The sequence below is a fragment of the Rana temporaria genome, chromosome 11 (genome assembly GCF_905171775.1).
Source record: "Rana temporaria chromosome 11, aRanTem1.1, whole genome shotgun sequence".
Lineage (NCBI taxonomy): Eukaryota > Metazoa > Chordata > Amphibia > Anura > Ranidae > Rana > Rana temporaria.
This window is the reverse complement of record NC_053499.1, coordinates 59,558,151-59,586,105: the sequence shown is the minus strand read 5'-3', so window position 1 is coordinate 59,586,105 and position 27,955 is coordinate 59,558,151. Positions and strand designations below refer to the sequence as shown.

Sequence of the window (27,955 nt, the reverse complement as noted above, 5' to 3'; positions counted from 1 at the left end):
GCATACTAGCACATTATGCCTTTACTTTGCAGGGTTTCCAAAAAAATTTAATTGGTGGGGTTTACTACTGCTTTAACTTATCACTAAAATAAAACCGGATACTTAACTTCTTGGTGCTGCAATCTGCGCTAAATCCCCCACAGTCCCTGTACTGAGGTTCCACAGTGCTTTATAGACTTTCTTTGTAAACGATGCTCTTTACTACTTGCCAAATATATTTTTTTCTGTCTTTTGACCATAATTTTATTTAGAATTCTTCTCTGAACATCAGAGTCTTAAATAAATATTCTACAATGTGCTGTTAATGTTAACGGAAAAATGTGGCAATGGTGAAAAATTCTAGGATTGCTTCCAGTCCATAAAGAACCAACAGGATGCCATTTATGATGAGATCTGCTCTTAGGATGTATGTCTCCCACACCAGGAAATATACAGACAGAAAGACATTGCCAATAGTCAAAATCAGACTGGATCCCAAGGGAAGCTCTTCTTCTGTTAAATTTCCCATTGTTCCTGTAATAATAAAAAAAAAAATGTATGACAGTTATAAAACTGCCCATTATTATTTTTTTTGCATCAGTTACTAGAGTCCTAAACCCAAGATTTTCAGGACAATGGTGGGCTAATTTATACAAAACAGGGTATGAGAAAGGCATGGCTGCCCATAAAAACCAATCAGATTGCAGCAGTTTTCCAAAGCAGTTAAAAAAATAACAGATGAATAATTGCTGCAGGAAACACGGATGTTTCATCTACTCATATTTGTATATTTCAGCCCCAATGTATCTAGAATTTAGATGAACATGGGTTGGAAACTATACAGTATAAGATGGCTGCAAAGTAAAAAAGAAAGAAAATGTTTCATAACATTCAATTACAAACTGGCTTGTGTGACAGTTGTCTAGATTTTACAAGTGTAAGTGTGCTACTTTTTTATTCTAATAAACATATAAGCTTTTTTACACTATAGAGGCATTGGCCCGGATTCAAAGAGATTTGTGCAATATTTACGGAGGCGCAGGGCAACGATTTTGCCCTGCGCCCCCGCAAATTTGCTCTGCTGCCCTTGATTCACAGAGCAGAAGCCCCGTGAATTGCGCGGGCGCGCCGGCAAAGTTGCCCAGCGCTAGAGCACGCAATTTAAATGATCCCGTAGGGGGCGGGAATCATTTAAATTAGGCGCGCTCCCGCGCCGAGCGCATGCTCCGTCGGGAAACTTTCCCGACGTGCATTGCGGCAAATGACGTCGCAAGGACGTCATTTGCTTCCAAGTGAACCTGAATGGCGTCCAGCGCCATTCACGAATCACTTACGCAAACGACGTGAAATTCAAATTTTGCGACGCGGGAATGACGGGTATACTTTAGCATTGGCTGCCCCTACTATTAGAAGGGGCAGCCTTACGCTAAACACGCCGTACGGAAACGACGTAACTTGCGTACGCAGGGCTCGCGCAACATTGTGAATCGGTGTTAGTATGCAATTTGCATACTATACACTGAGCACAATGGGAGCGCCCCCTAGCGGTCATCGCAAGAATGCAGCCTAAAATATGCGTGGCATAAGAGCCTTATGCCACGCAGATTTTAGGCTGCAGTCGGCGTTACGATGTTCCTGAATCAGGAGCATTCGTAACGCCGGAGCAAGTAAGCAATTGCGCTGTGTAACCTATGGTTACACAGGCGCAATTGCTTCTTGAATCTGGGCCATTATGTCTTTTGCATGGCATACACACACACACACACAAGTCTCAGGCCTCGTACACACGGCCAGGAATCTCGTCGGGAAAATAAATCGTCAGTTTTCCCAACAAGATTCCTGGCAAGCTTTTCTTGCAAAGCCAAGTGTATACACGGCACATTCAAAAGAACCGCCATTCTTTTGAATGGCAAGAACACGGTGACGTCATCGACACGACGAGCATGCGCTCGTCACATTCGATGCCGTCGCCGACATCTTGCTTCACCCTACACTATCCTTGTAAGCTACCGCGCATGCGTCAAAGTCTCATCGAGCATGCACAGGCTTACAGGACGACAGGTAAGCTTGTAGCCACATACACACACACAGGGCTAGATTCAGAAAGAATTTACGTCGGCGTATCTATTAATACGCCGCGTAAATTCAAAGCTGCGCCGGCGTATCTTCTTTCTGTATTCAAAAAGCAAGATAGACCGAAATTAGGCTAAGATCCGACTGGCGTAAGTCTCTTACGCCATTGTATCTTAGTTGCATATTTACGCTGGCCGCTAGGTGACGCTTCCGTCGATTTATGTGAGGAATATGCTAATTAGGTAGATACGCCGATTCAGAAACGTAAATCCGCCGGGCGCATTTTTTTACGTCGTTACCCCTGCTATATGAGGCGTACGCAATGTTAAGTATGGATTTTGAAAATGTTACATCGTTTGCGTAAGTCATTCGCGAATAGGGCTGTACGTAAGTTACGTACACGTCTAAAGCATTGACGATTTGCGGCGTAATTCTTACGCATGCGCCGTTCTTAAAAAACGTCAAATACGTGGGGTCACATGTAATTTAAATAAAACACGCCCACCACATCATCCACATTTGAATTAGGCGGGCTTACGCCGGACCACATACCCTACGCCGCCGTAACTTAGGGCGCAAGTTCTTTCTGAATATGGAACTTGCGCCCTAATTTACGGCGGCGTAACGTATCTGAGATACGTTACGCCCGCAGTAAATTACGCCGGGCTATCTGAATCTAGCCCACAGTTTTCTCATCTGGAAACAGGCCGACGAGAATCCCAACAAGAAAATTGAGAGAAGGTTCTCTTTTTTTTTCGTCTATATTCCCGGCAGTTTTCTCGGCGAGAAAACATACATACGACCGTTTTTCTCTGCAAAAAGCTCTGCCAGCAGTTTTCTTGCAGAGAAAACCAGCCGTGTGTAGGAGGCTTGAGATCCATTGAGTGTCTACGGAGTGTGCTGACTGAGATTGCTGACCATTTTGGGTGTCTTTGGAGCAAACCGTGCTTATTAATCCAAGCTTCTCCGGATCCTCTGTCACGGAGCTCTGGTAAGGAGGCAATTTATTCAAATTTAGTGGTGGACTGCACAACAGCTTTTTCCTAAGCTTTTATAAAGTTTATATTTATGGATCAATTTCACTAAGAACATTTTCTTCTGCACGGGTGCAAGGACTTTATATTTTTCAAAACTTATGAACTTTGACCCACAGAATATTCATTTGATTGACATATTTTTTGTTTTTTCACTCATGAATCTTTCACTTTAATATATGATCTATTAGTCTCTTTTGATTTATTTTCAGGCAGTTATCACTGTTGGATTATTTTTTCATGTATTTTTTTTATATATTTACGGTTCACATTTATTTGCTATTCATAAGAGTGTTTTCTTGGATTATTCAAATTTTTTATTTAAATGTTGATGTATTCACAATGTTATTTTTAGTTTTGCACTTAGTTGTGCCATCACTATAGGGTTAGCGCAACCATATTTTTTTCTATATTTTGTTCACTGTTTGTTGTTTTGCAGAAGGTTTGCTGCTTTCCACTACTTTTTAATTCTATTTCATCGATAGTACATTTTGTGGTTCGACAAGTTTGACCTCTTCATAATTACCATCTTAGCGCAGTTTCTCCCCCAATTTTCCATATTCACTTAACCTGTCAGCGGTCAGAAAGACAGCCATATCGGTGTGTATTACAGACTATACAATTAAACTAAATATTATAGCTGCCCACAGGGACATGCAGATAAAAACTGTTTTACAGGAAGGCTATGGGAAGAGGCATTGAAATTATCTAAGGGGTTTAAATTTTTATGAAGCTTTTTTTTTTATTGCTTTGTCTTCTTCCAGAAAATAGGTTTCAGGAGAAAGATGCATTGTTACTTACCCAAGTACAACCGCACAGACTCAAGGATTACCATGAGGAATAGAAGACCAAGATCTAAAGCCAAGTTAGAGTCTGGATAACTAAACGCCTGACCTGCAAATAAGACACACAGTGTAAAAAGTGGTGAATACGAGGCACGTTACAAGTCAGCACTCAATAGAGCATTACTTGGCTGTGACAATATTAAAGCGAACCCTCTCCCTTTTCCTTCCTAATTATATTATGTACTGTATTTTAGTTCCCTTGTGCACCTATGATAAATGTACAGTATATTTTCTCTGAAATACTTGGTAAGGGCTGTCTCTGAGTCTGACCGAACTCTGAAAGCTATCTAGTGCCTCTGCCTTACACAGAACCTGCTCTGTGCCAGGCCGAAGAAGAAGTGGGATTATCACTGAGGTCAGTCAAATCGAGGAGAAAGCCTCTACTGGATACTGATAAGTATTTTAGGGGAGGGGGAAAAAACATATTGTGGCTGATTTACTAAAGCATGTTCATTGTGCAAGGGGATTTTTTACTTAGTCAGCAAGGTGAGCTTTGGTGACTTTCATTATCCATTTTATTTCCTGAGTCCACTGAGACACACAAGATGTATTGTACCTTTGGGTTGTATTAGCGCCTACAGGAGGAATGGACACTGGCAAACCAAAAAAATAAATAAAAAACTATAGGCAAGTTTAAAGCAGTAGTAAAGTCTGCTTTGTGATTTTTAAGGCTTCCTGTAAGTAAAATGAAAGGCTTACCTGTAGGTAAAATATCTCCTAAAGGTGCACCATTTAGGAGATATTCACACTGGATACAGCCAGTGACGTCACCGGTGCATGTGCTCTTCAGAACTCCACGCCAGGACCCGAGATCTCCAGAACGCATGCGCAGGAGTGATGTCATTGCGTCTCGGGCCACTCATACAGCTGGTGTCTGCGAACCCAGAAGGTTGACAGAGAAGATGAAAGCCCTGTCAGTGCTCGCTGGAGGGCTTCATTCTAAGGTAAGTATTTCATAATGTGCTAGTATGTGATGCATAAACACAGCGAGCTGAAGAAAAAAAAATCCATCCTCTTATAAGATTAGTAAACAATAAATAAAGAGATGTTGATAAGTAGGAGGGGTTATACAGGGAAGGCCAACATTTTTTGGATGCCAGGGTCCAATCCTGCTGCAGGTGGCAGTATAACCCAAAGGTGAAAGACTTAATGGGGGTTATTTACTAAAGGCAAATCCACTTTGCACTACAAGTGCAAAATGCACTTGAAATTGCACTTGGAAGTGCAGTCGCTGTAGATCTGAAGGGGACATGCAAGGAAAATAAAAAACAGCATTTTAGCTTGCACATGATTGGATAATAAAATCAGCAGAGCTTCCCCTCATTTCAGATCTACCCCTCAGATTTATAGCGACTGCACTTCCAAGTGCAATTTCAGTGCACTTTGCACTTGTAGTCTGCACTTGTAGTGCAAAGTGGATTTGCCTTTCATAAATAACCCCCTATGTGTCTCTTAATGGATTAAAAAAATAGGATTTTATGCTCACCGTAAAATCTTTTTCTCTGGGTTCATGGATGGACACAGCCTTAATCTTAACATAGTGGGGATAGCCTATCTATCTTTAGGAGTGACTAGGCAGAAAGTGTTAACAACTTTAAAGCTGAACCGCCCTGCCCAGGGTGCGGTCCCACTGACTATATCCTCTCAGCCTGCACCAAGCAGTTCAGTTCGTAGCAAGCAGTACAACTTTAAAAAAAAGAGAGGGGTGGGTGCTGTGTCCATCCATGAACTCAGAGAAAGATTTTACGGTGAGCATAAAATCCTATTTTCTCTTTCGTTCATGGATGGACACAGCCTTAATCTTGACATAGTGGGACGTCCCAAAGCAGTGTCAAAATAAGGGGTGGGAACAGCATAAAAATAAACTTCACCCCAAAACAGAGCTCCTTAACTGAGGAGTTGTAACTCTAAACAGCCGCCTGCAAAACTTTGCGGCCGAAGAAGCATCCGAAGATGCACTCACATCAACTTGTAAAGTTTAGTGAAAGTGTGAACGGGCGACCAGGTCGCCACCTTACACACCTGGGAAACAGACACTAGATGTCAGAAAACCCAAGAGGCACCATTGCCCTAGTCAAATGCATCGTGATAGGGAGGCGCCTGACCCTTTATGGCGTAAGCCTGATCAGGATCTGTCGGGTCCACCTCGAAATGGTGGCCGAAGAGACCTTCTTGGGACTAGCCACTGAAACAAACAGTGAGTCTGAACTCCAGAACGGAGCAGAAACAGACAAGTATATTCTCGGAGCTCGGACAACGTCCAAGGGATGCCACGTCGTCTCCTTAGGATTCGACGGATGAGGAAACAAGTATGGCAGTACAATGTCTTCCTCGAGATGGAAGGTCGAAATTACCTTAGGAAGAAAAAAAGCTGCGGATGCAGCACCACCTTATCCTTGTGGAAGATCAATAGGGAGCCTTTCATGACAAGGCTGCCAGCTCAGAACCCGTCTTAACTGACCTAACAGCCACCAAAAGGACCACTTTCTGAGAAAGTGTCAACAAGGGAACTTCCCTAATGTTCTCAAACGGTGGTTCTGAGGCACCTAGAGGTCATGGCGTTAAAGCCATTGACTGTAAAGCAGGATAACTTATGGGATCTTGCGACAGCAGATCCTCTCGTAGCGGTAGATGCCAAGGTGCGTCTGCTATTCAAATCCCATGGAGGTAGTGGAGGACGGACCGGAGGGGCAACATGCTGAACCCCCTGTACAAATGTTCTCACTAGAGAGTGAGTTGCCAGGGGTCGCTGAAAGAAAACAGCCAGGGTAGATATCTGCCCCTTAATCGTGCTTAAGCAAGCTCTTTGGTCCATCCCGCGCTGTAAGAACAGCAGGACTCTGGACACTATATAAGTCCGAGGATTCCACTTAATTTCCTCGCAAAGGGCCAAGTAAGCTCTCCAAGTGCGATAATAAATCCTCCTAGAGGATAAATTCCTAGCCTTCCTCATGGTAGGAATCACAGAATCCGACAGTACCTGGCTTTCAGTAGCCATGCCGTTAAGCCAGCGACTGTAAAGCAGAATGCAGTATGGGACTTTGTGACAGCAGGTCCTCTCTCAGCGGTAGACGCAAAGGGATGTCTGCTACTAGCTGCACTAGATCGGCGTACCAAGGACGCCGAGGCCAATCTGGAGCAATTAGGATCATCGGGATTCCCTCTGCCTCCACTCTGCGAAGAGGCAGGAGCTTTAGAGGAGATAAAGCGTAGATTAGCTGGTACTGACTCCACGGCACCACCAACGCCTCTGTCGCGACCGCCCATGGTTCTCTTGACCTGGCCACAAACCTTAAAACCTTCCGATTGAGACGAGATGCCAGGAGATCTACGTCTGGCGTGCCCCATCTTTGGCAAAGGAGCTGAAACACTTCCGGGTGCAGAGACCATTCTCCTTGGTCCAACGTCTGGTGACTCAGGTAGTCCGCCTGCCAGTTTTCCACACCCGGAATGTATATGGCCGACAGTGCCGGTATGCTCCTTTCTGCCCACCTTAGGATATGAGCGGCTTCTGACCACGGTGTGGCTCCTTCCCCTTTTTGGACTGTGGGAGCAGTGTGCTCTACCTCCTGTAGCATCTTTAATTATGTCATTCAGGGGAGTTCCAAAAAGTCTGTCGACCCTTAAAGGGCAAGTCCATCAGGGCTTTCTTGGAAGATTGGTTGGCGGACCAAATCTTAACCAAAGTAGACAGCGTAACGCCTGACCTGAAGCTCTGGCCAGCAGAGGAATAGTGACCAAGGCTGATTCACAAATTAATTTTAGGCCTTGTACTAGTAGGTCAGCTAGGGCTACCTCGTTCGAGGAAGCCTGATGCTTGTAACCCATTGAGCAGCATCTTTGCCCCTTCCGTGCGTGTCTGAGACACCAGGGCCCCAACTATGGTTGGGCATACCGTCAACACACTACCGTGTAAAGGTTGCGGGTGATCGCCTCAGCCTTCTCGTCCGCAGGGTCTTTGAAGGCGGGAGCCCCCTCCACTGGTATGGTGGAGCTTGTTTAATCTGGACACAGGAGGGTCCACTATCGGGGGCGAGGACCATCTTTTCAAGAAACTCTCTTCAAGAGGGTTCTTGGTCCGCATCTTCAGATACCTCAGGGCCAGGGTCATGAGCTAGCTGGACCAGGCAACGCATCTGAGTTGTCCCCAGCAGATGGTGGAGGGAGGGGGCGCTTCCTAGCCCCTCTTCTCCCACGCACTGCTTCCACCTTGGCTACGGAGGCATCTAGGATTGCCGCCTAGCAGGGGCATCAATTGCCAGATCAGGTGTCTCGGGGGAAAAAAGAGTCTGCTTCTGACGCCTTACTGTCTGTAACACTCCTGTGATTAATTTGATTGAAATAGGATCTCAAATGCGGAGGTTTCTCAGATATAACCACTACTTCACTCTTTTATATGGTCAAAGAGTTTAGGGTTTTATTCATCACAACCTCTATATGAGAATCACAATGTATAACAAGCTTATTACTGCATAAGCTATCAAATGTGTGTGTGGAAGCAATAGAAAGGTCTATGGTCTGCAATAGTAAGAGAAACAGCAGCAAAGTCTATGGTTAGCAATAGCACAGAAGCAGCAGCAATGTTAAAGGTATCCTGTTGTTAGAGTTAGCGTCCCAAGTATGCAGCATAAGGGTTAATAAGCACAAGTCTATAGATGAGTACTGCAGGAATTAACTTAGTAATGTTATGCTCATATAGGAATACTTGCGGTTCTGTTGCAATCTGCGGTTGTAGAAGATTGGAATGAATCCTGGAGTAGGTGTATGGACTCTGAGTAGTGGAGATGATGTTTGCAGGGAATTCCTGAAGTTTGCAGGATTTGCTGGGAGCGCTGTAGCAAGGTGGAAGTCCAGTTTCTGTTAGGCGGTGAGGATCCGGTAATGAGGCTCATAGACTGAGCTTCAGAGGCATCAGGGGTGCTTGGCAGCAGACCGTGGCGTGAGGCAGAAGGTCCCAGGTGACGGCAGGGGTCCAACAAAATAGCGGAACACCCTGCCGTCATCGCTGCACGTTTAAATAGCCCGTGCGACGCGGGAAACCAGGAAACTCGCTGGGGCGCGCTTCCGCGTTCCAGCGTGGAACGCAAGCCGCGGCGCACAGGGAGTGACGTTGCAGAGACAGGGAGATGAGCGCAGCTCTCTATTTCAGGTGAGGCTGCGCTTGTTTTGCTCAACATAACGCCAATAGCGTTACACTGTCCAAACACCTCACACAGGACCCCCAAACAAGTAACCCACCATTCCTGGCTGCAGCAGAGATGAGGGGTTCCCCCCAGAGGACTCACCACCCAGGAACCGTAATAGATGTTTAGCTAGCAGAGCTGCTGCCTGCAGAGTGTGTCTGTCGATCTGTGCTCTCCAAAGCTGGGATCGAAGGCTGTTTGTGGGGCTGCAATTTTTGTCAGTCTTTCAGACTGCTCAGTCGCAGCGTGTATCTGTTCATCTGCCATTTTTAAAATGGTCTGATCCATGGTACAATGGCCGCTGATCTCACACTAGAGGCCAACAGGGCAGAAAACCACGGTGCAGCAGAGTAATGCAGCAGTCAGTACACCTCAGCAGAAATCGCCAGAAAAATGCGGCTACAAGAAGATGGCCACCAGTGAGAAAAGAAATACAGCATGGACACCAACCTGGGCGTCGACAGCATGGGGCAAGACACACAGGAAAGCAGAATCTCTTATGGGGCGTTATACATTGTGCAAGTAAAGAAATACAGCATGGATACACCCAGGGCCGTCTTTACCATAGGGCAAACGGGGGCAGCTGCCCAGGGCCCTGTCACTGTTGGGGGCCCAAAGCAGAGCCGCCTGTTAAGCCCCTGTGCTGCCCACAAATCAGCGCTGAAAATCATCAGCGGCACGCTACTGCTTCCCTTCCCAGTGTTTTAAAATGTACAGCACCCCTGGCTTCCCTTTAGCCGTGCACTTCTCTCTTCCTGCCACTGGGTGCTGCTTGTATATAAAAGTGAATTAGAATGTGATTTTATAACATCCCCAGTTTGCTCTTCCCGAGGCTGACTTCTTCATGTCCTGCTCCTCAAGGTATGTCACTGTTTGCTAATCTATATTGTAAATATAAGTTTTCTGTACAGTGTGCCCAAAGTCTTTATAATATTTGATGATTCACTGCAGGTCTGGTCAGTGTTTTAAAAAGTTCCTCTATTTTACACATGGCATGACATGGGGTCACAGCACCGTCTGTCCATTCTGCTTTAGCACCATGGGACCCCATGCCATGTGTAAAATAGAGGAACTCTTTAAATCACAGACCAGACCTGCAGTCCAGGCTGAGTAAGGCCTCAGAGCACATGGCATTACTGTCTGTATTTAACTGCTTGATGGGCTTATTTTGGGCCTGGCTGGTTCACATGTATGTGTTTTGGCGGCCCACATTTGCGCAGGCACAGCAGCCCATTCATTTGAATGGGCCGCCATGCCTGCGTTTCCTGCAAAGAAAAGCGCAGCCTCATGTAATAGGCTGCGCACACGGCACACCTATGCCCATCAAGAACTGAAATACAGCACTGTCTGTCCATTCTGCTGTGTGCTGTGACTTATCTGCAGTTCCCGCACTGTCAAACTTGCTGCATTTTTAGACGTTTAAGGTCATGCTTTTAAAAACACAGTGCGTTTGTGTGTGCAAGAACTGCAGGTAAGTAGCATGGTGCAAAAGCAGAATGGATTTCAAGGCAACTGTATTTTTAAAATGCTGAATGCACCTTTTTTTATGCACCCAAATAAAATGTTTGCCCAGGGTCCAAACCATATTAAAGACGGCCCTGGATACACCAAACATGGCCACCAACAGCATGGAGCAGGACACACAGGATCTCTTATGCAGCTTTATACACTGATTTAGTGACTTATGGTTCCCCAAGTGAAGCTCCCCAGAGGAACCCCTGCCCAGCAGCTAGCTCAGAGAGCCTAGGAGGAGGAGGGGGGGGAGAAGGGGTACAAGGCCCTTTACTCACCTCTCCAAGGATGCCCAGCTCTGTCTTCTTGCAAGGTAGTAGCTACTTACCCTTTCTGTGGGTTTATGCTGGAAGCATCCTGGACAGCACATCTACCACATGGTAACGGAGGTGGCTGTCGGCCAGGCTACTGCGACTCGGCCCTGTAGACCGGTCCCATGCAAGCCCTGGAGCGTATAGCTCACCGGCCACACGTAGAGGGACGGGCATGTCGTGGACGACCCAGCGCGTAGCTATGGTCGGCACGCACTCGATGGCCGAAACTGGAAAGAATACAAGGATCTGGGATCCAGCCTGTCGCCCAGTCGGTAGTTGATCGAAGATCGCAGGAAAAAACTTAAATAAATAAAAAACTAAAAGCCTCCAAGCCATGGGCCTGAAGAGAGCCATGTCTTCTCCTTAGACTAGGCAGAAAAAAACTAAACTGCTTGGTGCAGGCTGAGAGGATATAGTCAGTGGGACCGCACACTGGGCCTAGTCACTCCTAAAGATAGATAGGCTATGCCCACTATGTCAAGATTAAGGCTGTGTCCATCCATGAACGAAAGAGAAATAAATGCCTTTTTTTTATTGCCCTAGCACAATTGGGTATTATTTACAAAGTGAATTTTAAACACATTTACTAAAAATTTGATTTTGCAAAGTGACCATGCTCTAGCCCTCCAGTAAATCACACGCCTTGTAAAGGTTATAGAATGTAAACAAATATAATAATTTGCTTGACACTTTTCCAGTTGTTTTACATGTTATCACACACTAATGTCTTATGTTTGTACTTGAAATTGACTGGGAATTTTCCATGAGACCCAATGCTTACTTACTTTTATAAATAATCATTAGTAGTGTAGCAAGAAAATAAAACACATAATACACAACATTGACATAAAGTAGGATCTGGAGAGGAACAGATGACAGCTGTTTAAAATGGTGTTAAGGAACTCTGAAATTTGAAAATATGAGAATTTTGTACTTGAAATGTGATGGGTTTTCCTCTGAGAAAGGCTATGAACATAGTTTATAATTTCACATTAGCACTATCAAGTTGTAAATGATAAAACATCTGTTTTGCAGCATATTTAGGGCTCATGTTGGTGGGTATTCTAGCCAAAAGCTTTGTTTTTAAAGCTGAATTTCAGGAATGCAGCCACTTTTTAAAAAGTGAAGTCACACTATGAGTTAAAAGTGCTAGTAAACTCTCTGGGGGTTATTTACTAAAACTGGAGAATAATAACCAATCAGCTTCCAGGTTTTATTGCCAAAGCTTAATTGAACAAGCTGAGGTTAGAAGCTTAGTAAATCAACCCCACTATCTTAACTTGTACCTACAGGTAAGCTTACAATCCAGCTAACATGTAGGTACAATGAATATCTCCTAAATGTGTACCGTTTAGGAGATATTCACATCAGCAATAGGCTAGGTCGGTTTAGACCCATGATATCTTACTAAAGCCCCCCAACAGGGCATCTAAAAAAAAAAATTAAATAATGAAAATAATATTGTAACAAAAAATAAAAAACTACTGACACTATCCACTGCCCTACTGACAGTAACCTCTGCCCTACTGACACATCCACTGCTCTACTGACTAGCACCATCCACTGCCCTACTGAAACTGTCCTATGCCATGGTCTTACTGACACGTCCACCGCTCTACTGACTGGCACCATCTACTGTCCTATTGACACTGTCCACTGCCCTACTGACATTAACCTCTGCCCCACTGGCACCCATTTTAAATATAGATGTTGGCAATAATTCCTCTGGCAAGCTAATCTATTACATAGGAGGTCCGCACACTGTTCACTGCCCTACCGACACTGTCCAATGCCACTGTCCACTGCCCTACTGACAAGCACCATCCACTGTCCTACTGACATGTACACCGTTCTACTGATTGGTACTATCCACTCTCCTATTGACACCATCCACTGCCCTACTGACACTGTCCAATGCCCTACTGACAAGCACCACCCACTGTCCTACTGACACGTCCACTGCTCTACTGACAGGCACCATTCACTCTCCTATTGACACTGTCCACTGCCCTACTGACACTGTCCTATGCCACTGTCCACTGCTCTACTGACTGACACTGTCCACTTAAAATATTCATGGCAGGCATTTAAGGGCAGATATGAGGCTTTAACCAATTAAGGACCGAGCCTTAACCAAAAGGTCAATCTATTTTTAGATTTTGGGGGTCAAAAGGTCAATCTATTTCTAGATCTTGGGGGTCAAGAGTTCAATCTATTTTTAGATCTTGGGGGTCAAAAAGTCAATCTATTTTTAGATCTTGGGGGTCAAAAGGTCAATCTATTTTTAGATCTTGGAGGGTCAAAAGGTTAATCTATTTTTAGATCTTGGGGCCAAGAGGTCAATCTATTTTTAGATCTTGGGGGTCAAGAGGTCAATCTATTTTTAGATCTTAGGGGTCAAAAGGTCAATCTATTTTTAGATCTTGGGGGTTAAAAGGTCAATCTATTTTTAGATCTTGGGGGTCAAAAGGTCAATCTATTTTTAGATCTTGGGGTCAAAAGGTCAATCTATTTTTAGATCTTAGGGGTCAGAAGGTCAATCTATTTTTTAGATCTTGGGGTCAAGAGTTCAATCTATTTTTAGATCTTGGGGGTCATTTGTTCAGAACCCGAAAAATGATGTGAAGCCCACACACGATCATTTTAAATGACATTTTTTAAAAACGTTGTTTTTTTCATGCCGAAAAACGATCGTGTGTACGCGGCATAAGTGTTTACCTTCACATCACAGGAGTTAGCTTTTTCTCTGATTCAAACCTCCTCACATGCTCTTTCTCTCCCCTGATGCAGTAGCTCTGAGTTTGAGAGCAGTCTCTAGTTATGATGGAGGTGAAGAGTAACAACTATGAGTCTCTTAGGCCCCCTTCACATGGGGTGGATCAGTAATGAACCTCCGCTTGCTCAGCGGGGATCGCTCCGTTGATCCCCGCTGAGCTGGAGGATGACAGGACGGTCACCGCACACTGTGCAGGGCCCGCCCTGTCTTTTCTCCGCTCTCCCCTATGGGGGGGATCGGATGAACACGGACCGTCTGTCCGTGTTCACCCGATCCGATCCGCCAGACGGATGGAAAAGTAGGTTTTTCCTCCGTCACACTTTGGCGGATCGGAGCGGGTCAGATGTCAGTGGGCATGTCACCGCTGACATCCTCGGCTCCATAGAGGAGCATGGAGCGCCCGTTCAGGTCCGCCTAAAAAACTGGTAGGTGGACGTGAACGGGCCGCCTGTGTGAAAGAGCCCTTCGCGAAATCCTAGCAATAAGGCAGGAGAGGGTTATGTCATCTCTGGGAACTATTCAGTCAGGACCCGTGAAGTATGTAAATGGCCTACACCTACAGCAAGGGCATTATTCAACTTTGGTCAAAGCTGCACAGGTTGTATTCATCTATGGACACCCCTTACATGAATTAGCACTTTATTTTGCCTTTAAGGGATTGCTCACGTGTGTTGATTAGGAACAACAAAGCACCGCTCATTAACACACCTAGAGCATTTATGATGTGTTTTTGAAAAAGCATCAAGAAAGCGTGTTAAATTACCTTTGAATGTGTTGTTTTTCTAGTGGGAAGGGCATGCGCAGTTCTGATCCGGAGCTGGCCAAGACCATCCGAGTGCCTGCTAAAGTGTGTTCGGGCAGCACTGGCGGAAGGGCGGGTCTGACAGAAGCAGTGCCTGAACGTCATGTGATGTCTTCGTGCAAGAGCCTCTTGTGCAGGTCTCTGGGATGGGAGCAAGGCAAGCTGGGAGTGGGAATGTCAGTGCTGTTTGGACTGGAGTGGAGTGAAGGGACCACCTGGCATGAAGAGTGACTGTCATTGTGACTCAGGAGAAGACGTGTCATGTCGGCGAAGTGTCATCATCATCTGTGCTGCTGCACACTGCTGTCTGTGTTACTGTTAGGCCTCGTACACACAACTGTTTTCCTTGATAGAATCCATCAAGAAACTTGGTGGGAGAGCTTTTTTGCAGAGGAAAACGGTCGTGTGTATGTTTTTCATCCAAGAAACTAGGGTTGTCCAGATACCGATACCAGTATCGGTATCGGGACCGATACCGAGTATTTGCGCTAGTACTCGTACTCGCGCAAATACTCCCGATACCAAAATAGAATACTTTTTTTTTTTTTTTTGTGACATCGAACACAAATTGGATGGCACCATTGGATGGCACTGATAGGTGGCACTGGCATTGATTGAATGGCACTCATAAATGGATGGCACTGATAGGTGGCACTGGCATTGATTGGGTGGCACTGATGAGATGCACTAATAAGCTGCCTCCCTGCACTGATGCACTAATGGGCACTGATCTGCACTGATAGGTGGCACTGGCTAGCTGCACTTTTGGGCACTGGCACCGATGAGCTGCACTGACAGTGATCACTCCTTCAATGATATGTAGTTTTCCAGTACCGTATGCTAAAAAACAGCCCCACACCATGATGTACCAGTTCTTCATAATTCTAAAGAAAATATCTTTGGTCTGTATTGTGGTTTGAAAACGGTCACATGACATTAAAAAAAAGTATCGGTATTCGGTATCGGCGACTACTTGAAAAAAAGTATCGGTACTTGTACTCGGTCCTAAAAAAGTGGTATCGGGACAACCCTACAAGAAACTGTCGAGGAACTCGACGAGGAAAAAAGAGAACAAGTTCTCTTTTTCCTCAACGGGAGTCTCAATTTCCTTGTCGTGTTCCTCGTCGGGCTGGTTTTTGACAAGAAACACGATCGTGTGTATGCTAAGAAACCCGCGCATGCTCAGAATAAAGTATGAGACGGGAGCGTAAAAGTAGCGTTTGTAATGGAGATAACACATTTTTCATGCTGTAACAGACTGAAAAGTGCAAATCGCCTCTCACCAAACTTTTACTTAACACGCAGTAACATGAGATTAGCAAAAGCAGCCCCAAGGGTTGTGCCAGTGGAATCAAACTTCCCCTGCCATTGTATGTGTTGTACGTCACCGTGTTTGAGAACGAGGAGATTTGGTCTTGACCGTGTGTACGCAAAGAAAGCTTGTCGAGTTCCTCGACAAGCCTAACAAGGAACTCTTCGAGGAAAACGATGTCTCTTTTCCGAAGAGTTCCTCAGTCGCGTGTACGAGGCCTTAGAGTCAGTTTCATCTGTGTGTGCCTGCCCATTCTAATGTCTTGCCCTGTCCCTGAACCATTTAACCACTTCTCGTCCGCTCTATAGCCGAATGACGGCTACAGCGCGGACCCCAATTGCCGGGAGGACGTCAATAGACGTCCTCCCCTGCGCGTGCTGTGATCACCCAAGTCACTGAAACTCGGGTGATCACAGATCCGAGTAAGGGGCCGCCGGTCCCGGCCCCTTACCACGTGATCAGCTGTCAGCCAATGACAGCTGATCACGTGATGTAAACAAAGCTCGGTAATCGTGAGGAGAAAAAAGTCGATCACTGGCTTAGGTACAAGGGACATCGGAGGCACAGGAGGAAGGAGGCACATATGCCTCGTGTGCCAATCTAAACCACCTGCCAGTGTTCACAGTGCCCACCTACCATGTGATCAGCTGTCAGCCAATGAGAGCTGATCACATGATGTATCAAAGGATCGGTAATCGTTTTTTTTTTCTCCTAAAGCTAACAGCGTGAGGAGAAATAAAAACCGATCATCGGCTTGTGTACAAGGGACATCAGTCCCGAAGAGGAAGAGACAATTCTGCCTCATCTGTGTCCACCTGCCAGTGCCACCAATCTATGCCCACGAGTGCCGCCTATCAGTGCCCACAAGTGCTACCTATCAATGCCCACCACCAATGGTGCCAATCAGTGCCACCTAGCAGTGCTGTCTATCACTGATGGGTGACAGTGATGGGCACCGATACCGGCACTGGTAGGTTACACTGATAGAAAGCATTACTAGGTTGCACTGATGAGGCACCACTGGTGGGCATTGATAGGTGGCACTTGTGGGCTATGATAGGTGGCACTCGTGGGAATTGATAGGTGGCAATGGCAGGTGGCACTGGCAGGTGGACACAGATGAGGCAGAATTGTCTCTTCCTCTTCGGGACCGATGTACACAAGCCAATGATCGGCTTTTATTTCTCCTCACGCTGTTAGCGTGAGGAGAAAAAAAAAAACGATTACAGATCCTTTGTTTACATCATGTGATCAGCTGTCATTGGCTCACAGTTGATCACATGGTAAGGGGCTGGGACCGGCCCCTTACACGGTCTCAGTGACTCAGTAATCACAGCGAGCGCCGCACGCGCCCTGCAGGGGGCGCGTGTTGCGTGTGCAAAGGGGAGGGCGTCTATTGACGGCCTCCCGGATTTTCAGATCTCTAGTGGTTAATACAAATGCACACAGCTGTGTTCAAATGGAAAGCGGAGCATTTTACAAGCAAATGCTGCAGTTTGTAGGCACTTTAATAGGGCAAGCTGAACCTAAAGAAACACAAATTGGGTCAAATGCAGCCTCTGAACTGCCATGTGTATTGCTTAGTTAAAGTCAATGGGATTTTGCTGACCTGTGTTTGAAGTATGTTCCAAAAGCACATCAAACACAGGAAAACAATGCCTTCTGACTAAAGACAGAACTATGGCCACATTATACTATGGTCAAAGGGTAGTGGTAGAGGAACACAGGACACAGGTCTTCACAGGTTATCAAAATGTGTATAAAGTCATTACTTGAACCCAACTATCCTGCATTCAACAGCTCATCACAAAGACTGGGACCCCAGGAGAGGAATATTCACCTGAGTTGAGAAATACATGTGTCATAGCTCAGAGGGAGCCAAAGGAAAAATCCTTAGGAGACCAAAGTTTTCATTGTTCAGCTGGTTAAAGCAAGCAGGGCAAAGACAGCCAATGCATTTCTCCCACTTCACCCAAACCCAGTGAAGGGGGATTGGTTGTCTTTTGCCCTATTTATTGTAAACAGTTGAACAATAAAGACTGTGGACTCCTAGGGATTTTTCATTGGTACTGTCTATGACCTATTACACTTACATTATACCAAGAATATACCATAAAAAGGAAGATGTTATGGCAGGAAGTCTAATGATTTTGCTATAGTCCCCTGCAATATAATGTTACACCCAGATTACATGGGCTGGGGATGTATTAAGACCTCATAACAATATCCAGGCAGTTATTGATTAACTATGGAATTCTCTTTCTACATATACATCAGGACAAGGGGAAAGTACGGCAGGTCCGCTGTTGTACATCATCACATTGCATTTAGATGACTTTAGGAATTCCAGGCTCAGCACTGGGTCATCTTAAACTGTAAGATCTATCACTTTAAGCCCAGGTTCACACTGGGTGCGATTTCATTCGATTTGAGATGCGATTTCACATGTGAAATCGCATCTCAAATGCCGCCAATTGTCGGCAATGGCGCTGTCCTAATCGGTGCGACGCCGCATCTGCGGCGCTGCACCGATTTCAAAAAGTAGTTTTTGTACTACTTTTTGCGATTTCGGGCCGCGATTTACATAGACATCTGTGCAGAAACCTGCACAGATGTCTCTTAAATCGCGGCCGAAATCGGGACTGCCGGCGGGAGTGAAATCGTGCGAGTTCAGCTGAACTCGCACGGCTTCACTCCCGCAGCCCAGTGTGAACCAGGGCTTAAGGTGCATAAAATGTGTACTGCTTGGTACAGTCAGGTTATCAATAGATGTACAGTGCCATGAAAAAGTATTTATACCCCTTGAAATTTCCAACATTTCATCATGTTACAACCAAAAACATAAAATGTATTTTATTGGGATTTTATGTGATAGACCAACACAAAGTGACACATACTGTAATTGTGAAATGGAAAGAAAATCATATATGGTTTCAACATGTTTTATAAATAAATACAGTACCTTGCGAAAGTTTTCGGCCCCCTTGAACTTTGCGACCTTTTGCCACATTTCAGGCTTCAAACATAAAGATATAAAACTGTAATTTTTGTTGGAACAATTAACAACAAGTGGGACACAATCATGAAGTGGAACGAAATTTATTGGATATTTCAAACTATTTTAACAAATAAAAAACTGAAAAATTGGGCGTGCAAAATTATTCAGCCCCCTTAAGTTAATACTTTGTAGCGCCACCTTTTGCTGCGATTACAGCTGTAAGTCGCTTGGGGTATGTCTCTATCAGTTTTGCACATCGAGAGACTGAAATTTTTGCCCATTCCTCCTTGCACAACAGCTCGAGCTCAGTGAGGTTGGATGGAGAGCGTTTGTGAACAGCAGTTTTCAGTTCTTTCCACAGATTCTCGATTGGATTCAGGTCTGGACTTTGACTTGGCCATTCTAAGGCCCCGTACACACGACCAGTTTCCTCGGCAGAATTCAGCTTCCGACCGAGTTTCTGGCTGAATTCTGCCGAGAAACCCGGCCGTGTGTACACTTTCGGCCGAGGAAGCCGACGAGGAGCTCGGCGAGGAAATAGAGAACATGTTCTCTATTTCCTCGTTGTTCTATGGGAGCTCTCGTCCCGCCGAGCTCCTCGGCGGCTTCAGGGCTGAACTGGCCGAGGAACTCGATGTGTTTGGCACGTCGAGTTCCTCGGCCGTGTGTACGAGGCTTAACACCTGGATATGTTTATTTGTGAACCATTCCATTGTAGATTTTGCTTTATGTTTTGGATCATTTTCTTGTTGGAAGACAAATCTCCGTCCCAGTCTCAGGTCTTTTGCAGACTCCATCAGGTTTTCTTCCAGAATGGTCCTGTATTTGGCTCCATCCATCTTCCCATCAATTTTAACCATCTTCCCTGTCCCTGCTGAAGAAAAGCAGGCCCAAACCATGATGCTGCCACCACCATGTTTGACAGTGGGGATGGTGTGTTCAGGGTGATGAGCTGTGTTGCTTTTACGCCAAACATAACGTTTGGTTCGATTTTGGTTTCATCTGACCAGAGCCCCTTCTTCCACATGTTTGGTGCGTCTCCCAGGTGGCTTGTGGCAAACTTTAAACGACACTTTTTATGGATATCTTTAAGAAATGGCTTTCTTCTTGCCACTCTTCCATAAAGGCCAGATTTGTGCAGTATACGACAGATTGTTGTCCTATGGACAGAGTCTCCCACCTCAGCTGTAGATCTCTGCAGTTCATCCAGAGTGATCATGAGCCTCTTGGCTGCATCTCTGATCAGTCTTCTCCTTGTATGAGCTGAAAGTTTAGAGGGACAGCCAGGTCTTCGTAGATTTGCAGTGGTCTGATACTCCTTCCATTTCAATATTATCGCTTGCACAGTGCTCCTTGGGATGTTTAAAGCTTGGGAAATCTTTTTGTATCCAAATCCGGCTTTAAACTTCTCCACAACAGTATCTCGGACCTGCCTGGTGTGTTCCTTGTTCTTCATGATGCTCTCTGCGCTTTAAACGGACCTCTGAGACTATAACAGTGCAGGTGCATTTATACGGAGACTTGATTACACACAAGTGGATTCTATTTATCATCATTAGTCATTTTGGTCAACATTGGATCATTCAGAGACCCTCACTGAACTTCTGGAGAGAGTTTGCTGAACTGAAAGTAATGAGGCTGAATAATTTTGCACGCCCAATTTTTCAGTTTTTTATTTGTTAAAAAAGTTTGAAATATCCAATAAATTTCATTCCACTTAATGATTGTGTCCCACTTGTTGATTCTTCCAAAACAATTACAGTTTTATATTTTATGTCTGAAGCCTGAAATGTGGCAAAAGGTCGCAAAGTTCAAGGGGGCCAAATACTTTCGCAAGGCACTGTATGTGTGGCATGCATTTGTATTCAGCCCCCCTTTACTCTGATACTCCTAACTAAAATAACTAGGGGAACCAATTGCCTTCAGAGGTCACCTAATTAGTAAATAGAGCCTCCCTGTGTGTAATTTAACCTCAGTATAAATACTGTACAGAGGTTCTGTGAAGAAGTTTGTTAGAGAACCTTAGTGAACAAACAGCATCACGAAGGCCAAGGAACACACCAGACACATCAGGGATAAAGTTGTGGAAAAGTTTAAAGCAGGGTTAGGTTATAAAAAAAAAACCCCAAGCTTTGAACATCTCACGGAGCATTGTTCAATCAATCACCTGAAAATGGAAAGAGTATGGCACAATGGAAAACCTACCAAGACATGGCCGTCCACCTAAACTGACAGGACGGGCAAGAAGAGTATTAATCAAAGCCAAGAGGCCCATGGTAACTCTGGAGGAGCTGCAGAGATCCACAGCTCAGATGGGAGAATCTGCCCACAGGACAACTATCAGTCGTGCACTCCACAAATTTGGCCTTTATAGAAGAGTAAGAAGAAGAAACACATTGTTGAAAGAAAGCCATAAGATGTCCCGTTTGCAGTTTGAGAGAAGCCATGTGGGAGGCACAGCAAACATGTGGAAGAAGGTGCTCTGGTCAAATGGGACCAAAAATGAACTTTTTGGCCTAAAAGCAAAACGCTGTGTGGCCGAAAACTAACACTGCACATCACCCTGAACACACCATCCCCACCGTGAAACATGGTGGTGGCAACATCATGTTGTGGGGATGTTCTTCTTCAACAGGGACAGGGAAGCTGGTCAAAGTTGATGGGAAGATGGATGGAGCCAAATACAGGGCAATCTTAGAAGAAAACCTGTAAGGCACCGTACACACGAGAGGATCCATCCGCTGAAAAATCTCAGCGGATCGGTTTCAGCGGATAGATCCCCTGGTGTGTACGTTCCAGCGGATATTTATCCGCGGATATTTCCGATTTCCAGCAGATAAAAATTTGTAGACATGCTTACAAATCTATCCGCTGGAATCGGCACCAGCGGATCGATCCGGTGGTCTGTACAGACTCACCGGATCGATCCATCCGAACCCATCCCTCGCATGCGTCGTAATGATTCGACGCATGCGTGGATATCCTAATATGACAGCGTCGCGCACGTCGCCGCGTCATCATCGCGGCGACAGCGCGACACGTCACCACGATGGTAATTCGGCGCGGATTTCAATCCGATGGTGTGTACACTCCATCGGATAAAAATCCGCAGAGGATGTGTTAGAATGGTCGAATCAAAGTCCAGACCTAAATTCAATTGAGAATTTGTGGCAAGACTTTTGCAAAGAAGAATGGGCAAAAATGTCACTCTCTAGATGTACAAAGCTGGTAGAGACATCCCCAAAAAGACTTCCAGCTGTAACTGCAGTAAAAGGTGGTTCTACAAAGTATTGGCTGAATACAAATGCATATTTATTTGTAAAACATTTATCATTTTCCTTCCACTGCACAATTATGTGTCACTTTGTGTTGGTTTATCACATAAAATCCCAATAAAATACATTTAAGTTTTTGGTTGTAACATGAGAAAATGTGGGAAATTTCCAGAGGTATGAATACTTTTTCAAGGCACTGTACAGTACCCTCCCTTTCTAGATTGTAAGCTCTAATGAGCAGGGCCCTCCGATTCCTCTTGTACCAAATTGTAATGTAACTGTAATGTCTGCTTTTATTTTGTTAAGCGCTGCGCAAACTGTTGGCGCTATATAAAACCTGTATAATAATAATATTTGGGGAAAATGGTGCATGGTATACAAAACACAGAAGTAAAGTGTTTTTAAAAATAATACAAGCTGCAAGCAAAATAAAACCAAATTACACAATGATATACAAAGTCTGAAGGATACAACCAAGGAGCTCTTTCCTGTAAAAAATAAACAAAAAATACCAGTTAAAGAAAATGTTATGAGACTGCTAAACAGATAAAGATTGTAATCCAATAACTAAATTATAAGATGATTGCTCATGGACAGTTTCCAAAGTCTATATATAAGCCTACCTTGTGCCAAAGCAGGTGGTGTTTTAGTGGATCGCCATTTTAAATTTGTTTCAGAGATATGTCAGTTTTTTACTAAACAACTTTTTGCTTTTGTAATTTATTTTTAGTAAGCATTTTGGGTTTATAGTTAGCCCTGTTTCAACAGTTAATTTGGTAGATGTTGGAGAGTTAAAGCGCCTGATGATTTCCTATCTATCTCTGGGTTCTAGTGATGAGATAACAGAGCTTAGTATACAAGGTGAAGCTTAACTTGGCAAAAAATACCCAATAACATTCAAGGAAAATATAAAAACAGCAATTTAGTTTGCACATGATAGGGTGACCAATTGCACTTGTAAAGTGTGTAAAAGTTTGATCAACCCCCATGTGTGAAGGAACCCTAAGGCCTTGTTCACATGGGTGTACTACAGAGTATGCCCGTGTGAGTACCACGTTTGTCTGTTAGGGGGGTGTACAGGTGTTCCATTGTTAGAAATTCTGTATATAGTCCCACACAACAAACAGACAGTCCACATGGGCTTTGCTGCTTAAAGAGAAGCTCCAGGCTTCAGAAAAAAGTCAGCAGCTAAAAATATTGTAGCTGCTGACTTTTAATATAAGGACACTTACCTGTCCCGGGATCCCGCAATGTCCTAATTCGAGCCGATTCTTCAATAAGCTTCGGGTGCAGGCGCTGTCATCTCTAGTAAGGGAAACAGGAAGTGACACAGCCGATTTCCTATTGTGCATGCGCAAGTCACGCTGTGCTCTGTAGTCTTCTGGGACCTGTAATGTTGTGTCCCAGAAGATTGCAGGGGAAGGATGGGGGGCATGAACTTCTGGCTTAGTTCGCTGCGGCTACTTGAGCCGAAAATTGTAGCGGTTACCTGTCAACACCAGGTACCTGTTCCCCCCCAAAAATTGCCAAATGTGGTAGTGGAGGGTGCAAACAAGCGGCGCTTTCCTTTTTGGGAGGTGCTCTGCTTTAGCTGCAGGCAGGAAACAAGAACTTTATTCAGGGAAAAGACATAGGCCCGGATTCACAGACAGCAGCACACATTTATGCCGCGGTAGCGTATCTCCTGTACGCTATGCCGACGCAGCGCAGAGAGGCAAGCACTGAATTCACAAAGCCAGTGCTCCCAAAACTGTGCTGGGTTTCCTAGGCGTAAGTCGGCGTAGGTGGAAGTGGGCGTGAGCAATGCAAATGAGGCGTGACCCCATGCAAATGATGGGCCAAACGCCAGACGGATAAGTATAACGAACGGTGCATGCGACGTCCCGTGGATGCATCCCAGTGCGCATACTCAGAATCACATCGGAACTACTCCCTAAGATACGTCGAATCACTTACTGAACGTAACCTACACTACGTAAAATACGCCGGCTTGTGTTCCCTGGTGCAGCCCTTTGCATGGATGCTGCTGAGTTACACCTCCTTTATGGAGCATAATTTTACGACGTACTTATAACTTACGCGCACTTGCGTCGGGCGCACGTACATTCGTGAATCGCCGTATCTCCCTCACTTGCATATTTGAATGGAAAATCAATGGGAGCGCCAAATGCGTCCAGCGTAAATATGCACCCACTCTACGCCGGCGTAGGCAAGTTACGTTGGTGGGATGAAACCTGTTTTTAGGCGTATCTTAGTTTGTGGGTCCGGCGCACAGATACGACGGCACATATTTGCACTTACGCGGCGTATCTGGAGATACGTCGGCGCAAGTGCTTTGTGAATCCGGGCCATAGAGTTTACCCTGGAACAGCTACAAACTTAAAAACACTGCCATCTACTGGTTGAAGAATATATCTCTGCTAAATACTGATATACAGCAATTACACAAAATACAATTCTGTATTCCAACATTCATGCATCCTTATGGAGGCAGTCCCATTTCCGTCTATTGGGATGCAGCAGCTGCATGCATGGCCTGCCGATAGGTCAGTACAAATGGCCCTGTTGTACCAGGCCCGGGCAACAGGGGGGGCCCTTGGCAGCTTCACAGACTGTTTAGTGAAGAAAAAGTCTATCTAATTTACACCCCCTGATAAGCGGCTGCTGCTAGCTTAGGGGGTGTTGTATTAATATGATTTTCAGGGCCCTCTGTGATGGTGGAGGAGGAGCAGTCGAGGGACTTTTTTTTAATTGTAGGTGCATGTCTATTCCGCGTCCGGCGCCTGCTCTGCATGTTTCCGGCTGCTCTGCTGAAAAGCAGTCTTACCGACAGTTCCGTGCAGATAAAAAGGGCTTTCTAAATTTTATCCCCACTCAGCCACTCCCACTAGCTTACAGGGTGGTGTATTACTACTATTTCCCCCGGCGTCTCTCTGATAACATGATGATAGAGCAGTCAAGGGACTTTTTTTTTCAGTTTTGGGTGCATGTGCATTCCGCACTCGCTCTGCTCAAGTCCCAGCTGCCTGTTGCTGCGGCTGCCCATTGCCTTCCCTGGTGGAGTGATCTTCCTTCACTCAGCGCTACACTCAGTAGCTGAGAGCGAGGGGCTTATGTGAGGCTGGCGGGTGGCGCTATAGTACACCCCATGTGATCAAGGCCTAAATTGCAGAATAAACAGATACGATGTATTTTATAGGAATGGACAACGGGGTGGATTTACTAAGACACCTTTCACACTGGGGCGGTTTGCAGGCGCTATAGCGCTAAAAATAGCGCCTGCAAACCGACCTGAAACAGCGGCTGCTGTTTCTCCAGTGTGAAAGCCCCTAGGGCTTTCACACTGGAGCAGTGCGCTGGCAGGACGAAAAAAAAAAGTCCTGCTAGCCGCATCTTTTGAGTGGTCAAGGAGCGGTGTGTCTACCGCTCCTCCACCGCTCCTGCCCATTGAAAGCAATGGAATACCGCGGCTATACCACCGACAAGGCGCCTTTGCGGAGGTTTTTAACCCTTTTTTGAGCGCTAGTGGGGCTAAAAACGCCCCGCTAGAGGCCGAATAGCGCCGTGAAATTAGCGGTAAAGCGCCGCTAAAAATAGAGGCACTTTACCGCCGCCGCACCTCCCTCCCCAGTGTGAAAAGGGGCCTAAAGGCATATAGACTGTGTACTTTGCAAGAAAAGTTGCCCAGAGTTCTGCCGATTTCCATCTTCCAATCATGTGAGCAAAAATGCTGTTTTTTTTTTTTTCCCTTGCACCTGATTGGGTATTTGCAAACTGAAGCTTCACCTCATTTACTAAGAAAATGACTGTGACTACACTGGCAGAGTATGCAGTGTGTTTTCCTTTAGTAAATCAACCCCATTACTTGTATTATTGAACACACAGGCTGAGTGTGCGGACTGGGTTGTCCATGATAGCACAATGTGGATATGGGAGATACAATAATACACATATTACTCGGTCTATTGATTTTAGTATTGATCAATGTGGATATGGGAAATACAATAATACACATATTACTTGGTCTATTGATTTTAGTATTGATCAATGTGGATATGTGAGATACAATAATACACATATTACTTGGTCTATTGATTTTAGTATTGATCAATGTGGATATGTGAGATACAATAATACACACATTACTTGGTCTATTGATTTTAGTATTGATCAATGTGGATATGTGAGATACAATAATACACATATTACTTGGTCTATTGATTTTAGTATTGATCAATGTGGATATGTGAGATACAATAATACACATATTACTTGGTCTATTGATTTTAGTATTGATCAATGTGGATATGTGAGATACAATAATACACACATTACTTGGTCTATTGATTTTAGTATTTATCAATGTGGATATGTGAGATACAATAATACACACATTACTTGGTCTATTGATTTTAGTATTGATCAATGTGGATATGTGAGATACAATAATACACATATTACTTGGTCTATTGATTTTAGTATTGATCAATGTGGATATGTGAGATACAATAATACACATATTACTTGGTCTACTGATTTTAGTATTGATCAATGTGGATATGTGAGTTACAATAATACACATATTACTTGGTCTATTGATTTTAGTATTGATCAATGTGGATATGTGAGATACAATAATACACATATTATTACTTGGTCTATTGATTTTAGTATTGATCAATGTGGACACAGCTATTATGAAGCATGGACATATATCTCTTCAATGCAGACACATGCCCCATAATAATGTTCCATGCATTTATCTATCCTTCTTCCAGCCCCTCGCCAAACTCCAGAAATGGGGTCCTCGCCTGGTTTGGGGGATCTGCCGTCACTATGGTAACGCGTCTCTCACATACCTCTCCTGTACAGCGCCATCTTTCTGCTGAGATCGGAGATTCTCGGCTATTTCCGCCACTAAAGCGCCAGGGACTCGTAAAGAACTCGATGGAAGCCATCTTTGTTAAGGGCAAACTCGTTTTTCACAGCTTTATAATGCTCCCCGTGTACATAATACTGCACCTGTGTCAGAATAAAAGTTTCTATAGTATTGCGCAGGATTATGCCGACATAAGAAGATGGAAAATGCAATTCAGTATAGCAAAGATAATACATAAAAGACTGGTATTCAAACAGGTGCCATTACGGAAACCAGAGCTCCTCCAATAGGGAATGAGTATCTCGCGCATGCACACTGGGTCTCTGGCGCTCGGGTGTGTACACACGGCCCCGGAGCCATCTTCGGTGGCAATCGGCTTTTCTCGGTGGTTTCCGTGAGCGGGTCAAAGCCGCTGGAAATCGCGGAGAGCTCGGGAATTTCCGTAACCTGTCGGGTATTTCCGCGCTATCCCATTCATTCTTTTTACTTTCCGGAGAGGGTGATCGGGTGTTGCCGAGGGCCACTTTCGTGTGTTTCCGGAAGTGTGTTCGGGTGTTTCCGGAGAGATGGACGAGGCTCAAGCATCTCAGCTCGGGTTATCAGAGGCAGCGGCAGCAGTGGCTGCGGTGGCGGCTGCTTCTGTACGGGACGGACCAGAAGTTGCCTCGGTCACTGTCATGACTGGGCCTGAAGGGAGAAGCGCTGCGGGAAGCGGCTATACAGGTAAGGTGTCGTGTAATACCGCAATGTGCCGCTAGGTGGCTCTAGGTATCTTCCATTTTGCGTGTAATGTCCTTAATGACCACTAGATGGGACTGCTGGCATTAGTGTTATAAATTTGGAACTACTGTAATTTATTTTATTGCCTTCTAGAGGTCCTACTAGTCCCTAAAAGGGACAACATGTGCTATATTCCTCCTGATATACACTAATCAGCCATACATTTATGACCACTGACAGATTAAGTGGATAA

At 44.9% G+C, this 27,955-nt stretch overlaps 2 protein-coding genes across 3 annotated transcripts in view; one reads left to right on the top strand and one right to left on the bottom strand.

The window, feature by feature from the left end:
• On the bottom strand, nt 1–27,433 carry TMEM80 (transmembrane protein 80). The gene is made up of 5 exons (XM_040328627.1): nt 26,963–27,433; nt 22,575–22,591; nt 11,726–11,819; nt 3,888–3,980; nt 1–513 (listed from the first exon to the last, which is right to left on the bottom strand). Exons 1-5 carry the CDS (start codon nt 26,979–26,981, stop codon nt 308–310), a joined length of 429 nt encoding a protein of 142 aa, XP_040184561.1. The 5' UTR covers nt 26,982–27,433; the 3' UTR covers nt 1–307.
• Nucleotides 27,251–27,955, top strand: part of DEAF1 (DEAF1 transcription factor) — a 49,761-nt gene continuing 49,056 nt past the window's right edge. Inside the window, exon 1 of one of the 2 annotated variants that reach the window (XM_040328626.1) lies at nt 27,251–27,705. In XM_040328626.1, coding sequence (XP_040184560.1) covers nt 27,549–27,705 — 157 coding nt within the window. In that variant the 5' untranslated portion in view covers nt 27,251–27,548. The remainder of the gene's footprint in view (nt 27,706–27,955) is intronic. The other variant, XM_040328625.1, reaches the window with a different exon arrangement.

Excerpts from the sequence above, each read along its gene's own strand:
- TMEM80 (XM_040328627.1), bottom strand. Across the intron at positions 3,981-11,725 it reads ACTAATGATTATTTATAAAA|GTCAGGCGTTTAGTTATCCA; the intron begins GTAAGTAAGCAT and ends TCTTATTTGCAG. Across the intron at positions 514-3,887 it reads GTCTGTGCGGTTGTACTTGG|GAACAATGGGAAATTTAACA; the intron begins GTAAGTAACAAT and ends TTATTATTACAG.